This window comes from Camelus bactrianus, chromosome 1 (assembly GCF_048773025.1).
Source record: "Camelus bactrianus isolate YW-2024 breed Bactrian camel chromosome 1, ASM4877302v1, whole genome shotgun sequence".
Taxonomy (NCBI): Eukaryota; Metazoa; Chordata; class Mammalia; order Artiodactyla; family Camelidae; genus Camelus; species Camelus bactrianus.
The window spans coordinates 26346350-26358434 of record NC_133539.1 but is presented as its reverse complement, the minus strand read 5'-3'; the positions used below and the strand labels follow the sequence as shown (position 1 = coordinate 26358434).

Below are 12085 nucleotides of genomic sequence, written 5' to 3'. Positions count from 1 at the left end.
GCTCTTTTATCTCAGAAGCCAGCGTCCAGAGGAAAAACACTTTACCCCACAAATCTCACAAATATAAAAGAGCAGGAGAATTTTTGTTGATTTTTTTTTTGTTTGTTTTTTTGCCTCTTTTGGTGAGGGCAGGGAGGAGGTAATTAGGTTTGTTTATTTAGTCAGTTATTTTAATGGAGGTACTGGGGATTGAACCCAGGACCTTATGCATGCTAAGCATGAACTCTAACCACTGGGCTATATCCTCCTCCAAGAATTTTTAACTTAAGATGTCAAAGGATATGGCTTAAGTTCAAGCTCAGAGGTTCACTGAATATCTGAAACTTCTTACTTATCAATTATGATAAATAAGCTCTTGGGAAAAAAGTCAGATTATGAAGAGCCCTACATCTTCTTCAACTTTCACTATGAATCAGGTGCTTCAGTAGAGATTTGTAGTACATACGTACAAATAAAAGAATAATTTTAGCATCTTTATAATTTGGAAGGTATTTAATTAATTTAACTTAGTGAATGTGTAATTATAAAGCCATAGGATATCGTAATGTCATTAGCTAACTAAAAACTCATCTCTGTTTCCACTGATAATATTAAAGATGACATTTTTGTCCTCTAGTAAAATAAAATTATTGCCATTCATTAGAAGCAATCATGTCACCATAAGATTAAATCAAAATATATAGATGACATTTCTATATAACTCATTACTATACTTTTAAGAATAAAATAGGTTGTATTATATGTTCTCTGAGAAAGTAAATGGTATTAAATTAGGGAGAATTAGAAACCATTAAAAACATTATTTTACCTAGATTCAAACTTAGAAGATAAGCATTAATTTAAATGATGTAACTAACAAATCAGAAATTTCATGTGGTTTTTATGAATCTTGAAATAAAAATCAATATTTTCCTAAAACAAATCTAAAAATATCTCACCGTCGGTAACTTCCAGTTGAGCTTTTGCTAAAATGCTTCCTGCCACGGTTAGGGCCTGGCAGATATAGTAACCCGCGTCGGATCGCTGAATGTTGGTAATTGTAAGGTCCCCCGTTGGTGACACAGAACATCTACTGTTGGGCTGTTGGGGTTGGTTTGGGAAGAGCAGGTTCTATGGAAACAAATAATTTTATCAATATTCTTTTCCCACCCAGAAGGAAAATTATATTAACAACAGCTATCACAGTTGTAGAAACGTGGTTGAAAGAAGAAAATACATAGATTTAAAAATATAGTATTGAAATGTTTAAATGCCACACAATGAGTTTCACTGGGAAAGTTTTTCTAAATCATGGGCAAATACTGTACACTGAGAAGTGAGTGTGCTCTTGTTGAAGGAACAATCATCCAAAAACACCTAGGTCTTTATCTTAATCTTTCACTCTCTCCCTGACTTTCAGCGAGTTACTGAATTTTTTTTTTTTCAGAGGTGGGTGGGTAATTAGGCTTATTTATATATTTATTTTAATATATTTTTACTGAAGTATAGTCAGTTTACAATGTTGTGTCAATTTCTGGTGTACAGCACAATACTTCAGTCGTATAGGAACCATATATATTTATTTTTAATGGAGGTACTGGGGATTGAACCCAGAACCTTGTGTGTGCTAAGCACGTACTCTACTACTGAGCTATATCCACCCCTCCAAATATTTTTGAAATATGGTTTCCTCATCTGTAAAATAAGCATGATAATGCTTGTCTGACTCAACTCATGAGATGTTTGAGAATCTGGAATGTAACATTAACTATGTTTTGTAAACCGCATATTACTAAAGAATGCAAAATATATTTTCTGCTGATCATTTTGCATACTTTATGTAATTAACAGAATTTCTCCTAAAGATGTTCAAAAGTGTGTGTAACTGACACTGCCACCGAGACAGCTGAATCTACTTCTGCTGTGAGATTTCTGCAGGTTGTAACAGGCAAGGAGCTAGGTAGAAGTGCTACCATCTAAGCAAGATTAACCGAATCACTGAAAATAAAAAGATGTGAGATGTTTCTGAAGTATGCATTTGATAAAAAATTTCATATTATTACCCTTTTAAAATTAAAAAAATGCATTAGTTTACTATATATATCTCATATTACATACATGTAGCCTAATCACAAAATTTTGCAAGTTCTTGTAGGAGTGCAATAACATTCAGTTGGATGACCTATGTTGCTTTACTGTTGTTCGATTAAGAAAAACATTCGTGTATAATAAATCATATTGAGATATGCTTCCAAGTTGGATTACAAATAAGGATATATCAATTTTTATGTTGTATTTACTTACAAAAAAAGAACATTATAACCCTCTGGGATCTGTTTCTCAATATAGTAATTAATTTTCCAGGTTTGTAATTAAACAGTTTCAATAGGTTACAATCAGGAGGTAATAACATTCAATTAAAGGCATAAGACACATTTTCACCTTAAAATGTTTTTACCCTTGAAGTAATACCAATGCAAGAGGATAAAATAGCGTATTAACACTTTTCAATTACACCAAATGACTTTAATCCTGAGAATGATGTCCTACTTTAATTAGAAGCTCTTCTCTTTATTGCAACATGATGGATGTCCACTTTATTAGATTCAAGTGGGACACTATAAGCCCACTTTACATAAACATTACCATGTTATTAAATGCTTTCTAAAAGAAGTGATGTTTGCTAGCATGTCAGGAATATAATTTCAAAATTCTATTGCCCCCCCCTATAAAATTTGTATTAGTATATATAAGTCTAGACTTTTTCATACATATGAAGCACAATTTGAGAACAAGCTAATTCTCCCGTGGAATCCAAATATATTACTGAAATAAACCATCTTAAAGAGAAGGGTCTAAATTTTAAAGCCACTTGAAAATGATACAATAACTCAAAGTGTGCACTTTCCTACAATTAGCCATTAGAATACTAATTTACATAGCGCTAATACATCAGATGGGCTTAATTCTCTCTGGGATCTCTTCCTCTACAATGTATTATCAGTCCACCTTCTAAATGATTCGTTGACATGGAAAACGGCATATGATTGAGGTTAACCCATCATCTTTATTCCCTGCTTGTATGACACAGGCAAAAGAAAATGGATTACAAGCAAAACCCAGGAATTCCACAGAGCTCTTCTTGCCTTGAAGTGCCTGTATCCTATTAGTGCTAATTGGCATTATCAGCACATATTGAGGAATATGGACCATTAAGTCCAGGCTCTTAACTCTCTCTACTGATGAACAGTCATAGATCATGGTAAAAATTGGATACTGCAGACAGTAAGACCAATTTATTTTTCCTAATATCCCAATTCATGATTTGAAAATTTACAATTTGCTCAAGCATTTCTCTTTTGTTCTCACTCACAGTCTCCTATCCCTCTCCTTCCTTCCCTCCCTCTCTCCCTCCCTTCCTCTCTCCCTCCTTCTCTTCCTCTCTCCCTCCCTTCCTCTCTCCCTCCTTCTCTTCCTCTCTCCCTCCTTCTCTTCCTCTGTCTGATGTGAGGGAGATAGGTGAAGAAAAGAAAACCAGACCTAAGATTATAATCAAATCAAATTACCTAATCTTCCCAGAGATTAGTATCTCTGGAATTATCTGCCATTTTGTCAAATAACAGGGAAAAAAAAAAGGCTTTAATGCTATTTGAACATTCCTTGTTTAAAAGCCATTAAAACACAACGTAGCATCTTTAAAAATCATGTTTATTGGGCCACAAGACCAATACACATTTTATGCAATAGCATATATAAACCTGGAGCTATTTTAGGACATGTGATTTACATGCAACGTAGCTTTATCTATATGATAAGATATGTTAGAATGGGATTTGATGCAACACTTGTATTTTAAAGTGTAAATATGCAACAACCAAATTACTTACATAATTATATTTGTATCATTTATAAATAAATAACATCTTTGCATAATTATGCTGTCTGTGGTTTGAGGGAGAAACTTCTTGGACCTCACAGCTCCCAGACTGGGTGGAGGGGAGGAACTACAGGCAGGAGGAAGAATCTTGCCGAGCTACCAGGGCTCTCCAGGTTCATGCCCTCCAGCCTTCTCAGCACTGTGTGTGGCTGGGGACGGAGGTGACCAGAGCAGTGCTGAGCGAGCGAGCCTCTGTGCTCGGGCAGAGGGACACCTCTGGCCCTGGCAGCCCTAGCCCGACCAGAAGCACAAACTTGCCACTTCAGCCAGGACACAAGGGAAAGCAAGTGCATTCTGCATTTTCCCCATTTCTAACCTTTACAATGTGTAAAGCACTTTTACATAGAAACTCACTTAATCATGTCATCTTCATAACTTACATGGAGTAAAATGTATTAGCCTCATATTTTAGATTAAGAAAATGAGTTTCAGTGCATTAAATTGTGCTATAAGGTTGTACAATCATAAGGAGGGAAAATGGCTTTAGAATTCTTTCCTTTTTCAGGTTATGTATGTGGGTTGGGAGTATGTTCAAGTGTGTTATAACTGTATCATGTTTCTTTACACTCACTTTAGCATTTTTAATCTGAAAGCAATTTTAAGTGAAGAATCAAGAAACTCTTACGAGTAGAAATCTATTTTATAGTTTTGAATGACTAAACAAGATGGCAAGTAAGTTCTGGAACAGTCCTGATGTAGGATAAGGCAGTGGCCAGAACTTTACCTTATCTTTCCCATCACTATCTTTACATCCCACAAATCACAGGGGAAGTGAATCCAACAAGGAACATCGAGGAAGGGAATAAGGTAATTAGCCCATCCATACTGAGATGTTATAACTGCTAGCTTAGGGTGGTACAGAACTGTATAGGAACGCACAACAATTAAAGATGATGGCCGAGGGGAACTTCTTGATGCCTCTCTACCCAAATAATCATACACAGGTTTTGATCAACAGGTTCTCTTAATTTAGTAGAAAGCATTTTAATCTCTGGTGAAGTTTTCAGATTGTCTGAGGTTTTTAATTGCTGTTCCCATTTTTCGCCTGGGAAATTCTTCCAGAACGTGGACTAGCAACAGAGGGTGCCAAGGAGGAGCGCCAGCAGGCCTCTTCCCGAGAACTACATGCTTCTTCGGGGGTGGTTCTGGAAAGTCTAGAACAAAAACATCTCTAGGTCCCTCAGAAATGCACAGATACATTCTTAGATAAAGAATTCAATTTTTGATCTGGTTTAAGCTGGAAATTCCTCTCACTGCTTCAGAACCTGGAGGCCTGTGCTTGTCCAAGTTTGGACCAAGCTGTACCTGAGAAAAGTATGGTACCCAATTTGCTTTTTTAGCAGAGTCTGAGAGGTTGTGCTGCCCGGAGAGGGCCCTGAGAGGACAAACCAGCACACAGCCAAGACAAGGTAAGTGTCGGTTCCATCTGGTATGTAACGTATTATTTCCTGTATAACCTCACTCTGAGGGAATGCAGAAAGGATGATGGAAGAAAATATTTCTCCTCTTAAAAGGAAGCATTTTTGGATTAATGATAAAGAAAAGGTATTTATACTGTTTGTCTATGGAAGGAAGTTGAAATTGGGTTCTAGACTAATTAATAATGGAAATATTTTTGACTATTTTACATATGCCCAGGGTGTTCTAAGTGCTTTATATACTAACTCACTTAATTATCTTAATGTAGAGCAATGTGAGAAAGCAAACTTACCTTTCTGTTAAAGAGATTTTAAACAGCAACAGGTTAGACTTTTTCAGATAATTTAGTTACACTGCATTGTATCTATTCTACGTGAGATGATGATTTTAGAAAATTAACACTAGAAAAAAAGAATATTAGAATATCTGATTCACACTTATTTTAGAATTAAGTCTCTCTTTCAGACATAAAATAAATTCAATGTTGATAACTAGAGAGGCAAGGAAATCTTTGAGGACCATCAGAGATGGGGAAGTTCACAGATTTCAGAAAAGTGGTCAAGACTCTCACTCACCTGGCTGCCTTCTTTTTGCCAAAACACAGCTGGCTGCGGGTTTCCTTTAGTTTCACAGGGAAATGTCACTGTTCGACCTTGAGCAACAATCTGATCTCTTGGCCTAACCACAAACTGTGGAGGAGCTATAATTTAAAGGAAAGAAAATGTGTAAATATAAACTGTTGACAAAGAAAGATATATCAAAAAGAAGATCTGCTACTAGGTGGATTGTTCAGTGCCAGGCAGAGGCTACAGTTTCTGATTTATTTTTAAGCATTTCTCAAAACACAGTGGGGAAAGGAAAAGAGCGCTCTATTAAATGTGAAAAAGGAAGTACATTATTAATACACGCATTTTAAATGTTATACACTGTAAATCCCGTAGCCCATATATTTGCATAGGAAAATGGATTTTTAATGATTTTCTAAAATTTTTAATAAAAACATTTCCCGATATGGTATTGTGTTGTGAATAAAGACAAAAAAGAATCACTTCATTACTCAAATATCGCCTTCCTGTGAAATCAATCTAGTGACACACACTGATTGTTCTTATAATATCTGCAAGACGTTGTACTAGGCGCAGGTACACCAGAAGGCATAAAACATGATCCCTATTCTTAAAGTGCTTGTTTTCTGGACTTGAAGAGTTGAAGTGTTGAAAACATCAAAGAATTGAAGACATGGGAATTACATACGAAGATAATTAACAATATAAAGAAATGTATGAAAGTGGTTGATTCTATTTAATTCATTTCATTTAGGTAAATAAGCATTAGTCAGGCAATTATCATGTTCCCCTACTGGGCACTAAAGATGCACAGATAAAAAGCTTATACCCTGCAGCCAGGAAGAACAGAAAATACAAAACACAATGGTGATGACAACAACAACAGCAAAACAAAAACAACTGTTCTGTAAGACTGTGGTAAGTTCGTGACAGAAGCCCTCTCAAGCACAGAGGAGCAGCACTTAAGTTATAATACAGCCTATAACTTACATGGGATAGGACTTCCAGAGAGAGGGACTCCTTGGTGTTATGGTAGCTGTGAAAGGCTTTTTGCAAGAAATGAACATTAGGGAAGTTTTAAGAAATGGTAGCATTTAGAGAAGTAAAAAAAATGAACACATTCCAAGCAATGAGCTAACTGAGCAAAGCCCAAGAAGCAAGAACACATCTAGTGAACAGTGTATAATCCTGCAGGAATGGAGGGTCCCTGCTGTGTAAACACTACTGGCTACAAAAGATAGATTTGGATCCAGTCTTAGAAGATCCTGAGAAGCCAAACTGAGGATTTTATTCTGTTTCTAAGCTGAGGAGTGATAAATGCAAAGCAAAAATTGTGGAAGCTTTAACCCACTAATGAATGTTGTGTATATATTCAAATCAGTCAATAATTTAAGGGAGACAAATTAGTCAATTAAGTAGGGAATGTGATTGGAAGACTAGTAAAATGGTGTTGGCAAAAATAATGAGACCTAGGTACAAGTAAGTCCAATAGGAAAAAAAGGGGGGTAGGGTTAAATGCTAAGAAAGTTCCAATTAAATTTGGGGCTAATTATAAAGAGAAAGAAGAAAGTGAAAAACATTAGACAGTGTAAATGGAAGTTTCCACAGGGACATCTTCTCCATACCAAACCCATTCCTATTGAAGAGAAAACAGCATGTTTATTCATGACTTTTCTAATCATCTGTTTCTACTGTAACTCCTTGCTTATGCTGGAAAACTTAAGACCAAGAAAAAGACTTTAAAATGAACTCTAATTTTTAGGACCTGGCATACATAGCCACAACCCTAAAATTTGAACCCTGAAGAATTTTAACTATAAGCACCACTCAGTAAAGCCTTTACCCAGAATTCTTTCAGTCCTTCAAGATTACATAACTGCAGGTCCAAGAGCAGAGTAAATGTAGGGTAGCCTCAAACATACAGCCAATTATTCATTCTTAGAAGAATACTGGCATAGCAACAGTAGAAGCATTTTTTCAAAAAATTCACTGAGATTTGTACTGGCTTATTTTTTGGTGTCCTATTACACTGTCTCCTAATTCAACACATTCAACATATACTCCAGGGATAAAAGGAATAAACCAACTAAGTGAAATTTTCTTCTATAACTATAGATAACAGAAGACTCAGTTTAACAGGATGGAGAGCTCAAATTTATGGATCTATTTGAAAGGAATGTGGCTTATGTTGCCCTGTATTTGCAGGAGATTACTTGCTTCTTACGGTCTTGTTATTTCTACACCATTCCATTGAATCATCAGATACACCGATTTTTGTTCCATGTTTTCTAATAAGAATGATAGTTTAAATCAATGTTACAGAATTACAGTAAAACACTGTAGTGACCACCAGATATTCCTACCAAAAAATACTTGATTGGTCTTTATCATCTGTAATATCCAAGAAAAATTGTGTATATTAATACAAATTTAAAACTCAATGTATATTTCTTAATCCCTAGTGATTCTATGAAAGAGAAGTTTAGTGCCAACATGGACACTAAGTAGATAAGTAGTATTGAGTAACTTAGCTTGAATCTCATTATAAAAAAGTTTTTAAAAAGTCAATATAATAAAAATCAGTTAACAGTGTTTGACAAAAATCACATATTCAGCTTATTAGTTCATTTGTACTGCTTTGGACTAGAAAGAATTTGAATTGGCTCTCATAACTAGTTAGTAAAACTAGTTAGTAAAAATTTAGAGCTCCATATGCACTATAAAGTCCTTCTTTATACAATTTTTAAAATGTAATAACTGATAAAATACATGATTAGAATCAGGTGAAACATCAAATGAAAGCAATGAAAACCTACTTTATAGTTTTAAGCACATTATGATTCCTGTTTACCTATCATCTATCTATCTATCATCTGATCTATCTCAGTAAAATTACCATCTATACTTTAATTTTAACTACAGACTTTTTGAATTTGATTTTTTTAAGCTTTCAAAAACATTTTTGGTAGATAACTGATTTTGCGAAATGCTTCTGGAATCCAGATCCTACGATTTTAACACAGCTGCTAAAGCATAATCCCCAAGGTAAAGACTAGCAAATGACCACATCTATCCATCCACTTTTTGGAAAAGATATTCATTCAAGATATTGATTGGCTACAAATTATGAGACATTCTGCTTGGTACAGGGGATGAAAACAAAATAAAAAACTGTTCATGGCTTATGGCAGAGACTTCCAAGTAAATAAATAAATAAAAACGAATATAGCAGGGCATTGAGGGAAAAAGCATGGAAGAGCAGCAAATTACACCAAATGATGAGGAAAGAAGAGGAAGGTTGCCAGGAGATGGCTACATTTGAATTGTGTTTTGACGCTCAAGTAAGAGTTCATTAGATGAAGAGGAGTGTGGTCACCTGGGACAGAGAGAAGCAGACACAGCCAGAGACATGTGGAAAAGGATGTGTTTGGAGGATGTATATGGTTTTGAAAATAAAATCAGGGATGCAGAAGTGATATAGGTAGGGCAAGATAATTTATGCTAAAGGAGATTAAATTTTGCCTAAGAGAGAAGGGAGACCCAGTCAAAGATGTTTATGCAAAAAAGATCTAATAAGATTTCTGTTTTACAAATAATGTTCTTTCTAAAAGAGAAAGGGCAGATAAGAGGCTGAAAAATCTTAGCAATCTGGGACAGGAAATTCAGTTGAGAATTCATATGTTCATAGTAGCACCTAAATATAATCGTTCATAAGCACTCTTATAGGACAAGGAAATTTCACAATATCACAGTGTAATATTTAACACCAATACTGTAATCAACAGACCAGGAAATCAAAGTTTCTTGAGTTTTTAACCCAGTACTGAATTTTTAAAGACTACTAACAAAATGCTATCAGCATTTGTGTTATTCAGGCTGAGATATCATTTAATATGATGTTTATTTATATTGTACTTTTATTCCATGTTGTAAATACACTTTATTTCTAATGTACCAAATAGTTTCTTGTCACCAGAACTTAAGTCACACTGATCTTGTTGGAACTGGAATCCCCTTTTCATTTTTAAAATTAAAAAAATCTAAAGATACTAAAATATTTAACAAAGTAAAAGATGTGAAAAGTGTCCAAGTCTCTGAAAATGTACACCCTTTCCTATTGGCGCCTGAAGTTGAACCACTAAAACAAATCGCATCCATCACTTTTGCTTCTGTAGGCTCTATTTCTCCATCCAAGATCTCTATTGTCACTTTCTGTGAAGGGGTATCAGTTGAAAGAATTTATTTTTGAGGTTTTAAATGAAAAACTGCATCAATAATTCTTCTGATAACACTTCACAGTTTCAGTATTTCTGCCAGGTGGCAGTGAAAATGGTTTGAAAAGACAGTACTTGGCTGATGGCAACAATGGGAGGGAGTAGGCAGAGAGGTGGCATTTTATCAACACAGCACAATGGCACAAAGCGTGCTATACACAAAATGAATTTTCTATATAAAATATAAAAAAAAACCCATAATTAGGTCCTCAAGATGACAATTCAAAACACATTTACACCCAATGTGAATTAGAGAGTTTGAGTTATGAACTCCAGAAGAATACGCTAGTTACAGAAATGGCAATTCTCTTATATATTTCTAAGACAGAAGACTATAAAATACATGTTTATATCTTCTCTAAAACCCAAAGCATTTAGACAAATCTTTTATAACTATGGTGTAATAACCTACTTGTTTAATCTGTTAAGTGATTACACCTTATTGCTTCAGTTATAACAAGAAATGAGATGAAGAAAACAGAGGGACACAATTCAATGTTCATTACACATGTACACGTTAAAAACAACAGCTCTATAAGAAAAGTATGTTGTGTGAACTCTAGAGGGGTAGATCCAAATATAAAAAGGTCAGTTAAGATTAGAGGTCTGGTACTGTTTACTTGAAGCTGTGTTTTCGCGAATTTAAATACAATGCACAGTAAATTAGATTTGATTTCTGCTAAATTATGCTTTGATACTGCATTCAGCCCAAGCTGGCTTCAATCAAAGTCACGCTACAGCTCTGTTATGCTAATGCCCGCTGGTGTGAGTGAGGGGTGATATGGAAATCAGATGGCAGAACACAAGGAGGAAACATTGGCTGTCCATGGGGTGGGCTTAGAGATGAGGGGAAGGGACACCCGAAAGGTTAATCACATCATGTTCAGAGTTGTCTTTACAGGAAAATATGACTTTCTGTGTCAGGCACGAACATGGAGACAGTCATGAAGCAGTTGCATACATTACTATGTGACAGGGTGGCTACAGGCATACTCAGCAGCTCTTTCTTTGGGTACAATTTTGCGGCTGAGTGAATAAGCTTCTTATTCTGTAATGATAAAGATTATGAATTTTCTATCTTAAACTCAAGTATAAAATGTTTTTTGCTACTCAATATTTTTTCCTTTTAAATTATATATCCTATAAACCTATTTGAAAAGCACATGCTTGCAACATTTCCTTGTTTTAAAGATTTGCTGAATCACAAACTGCTTAATATCACAACAATAATTAAAATTAATTGAGTGCTTATTAAGCTCCAGGAGATGTGTTAAACCATCCACAGGAACTATCTCATTTAATATTCCAAGAGCCTTATATCTTAACTACTATCATGATGCTGTAAAGGCTAGTAAAGTAAATCTGATAAAGGGTACACAGGTTTTTAAAGATTAAATGGATAGGTAGGAAGACAGGTTTGACTTCTGATCCATCTGATGGCTGGACCTCTTAAACACATATGGCTCACTTCAAACTATATGCTAACTTAGAATTTGTCATGTCTGTTACCAAACAGAAGGGTAAGCATTACATGCTATGATTTCCAATATGGTATATAATACTGTTAAAATCATAGCATGTTTTTCCTAAATAATTGTTTTTGTTTTTAAAGTAGATAAAACCTATAATCTTGCTCTTTCTGAACTACCTGGAAATACAACCTTTCTCAAGTATATTTATTTCAAGTCATTCTTTATTCAAAAACCTACAGTGCCTTTTCTACTGCTTGTCACTGCAATGCTGGCAAATTATTCTCTGTGTAGCATTTTGTCTTCCATCAGGCTGGCCCAAGGTCTTACCAACCTGAAGCTCACCTGTTCTCAAACCAGAGCCAGCATTTCAGCAGACAAGTCTACTTTCAATCACTTGCATATGTATTTGCTTGTTCCAGTGGTTAACCCATTTTGATA

General features: G+C 35.1%; 1 protein-coding gene across 6 annotated transcripts in view; it reads right to left on the bottom strand.

Annotated features, from left to right (window-relative positions):
- ROBO2 (roundabout guidance receptor 2) overlaps positions 1-12085 on the bottom strand; it is a 1146968-nt gene that overhangs the window by 89834 nt on the left and 1045049 nt on the right. For all 6 annotated transcript variants that reach the window (XM_045520906.2, XM_045520891.2, XM_045520872.2 and 3 more), the window contains exons 8-9: positions 5911-6035; positions 939-1110 (exon numbers count right to left, since the gene is read on the bottom strand). In XM_045520906.2, coding sequence (XP_045376862.1) covers positions 939-1110; positions 5911-6035 — 297 coding nt within the window. The remainder of the gene's footprint in view (positions 1-938; positions 1111-5910; positions 6036-12085) is intronic.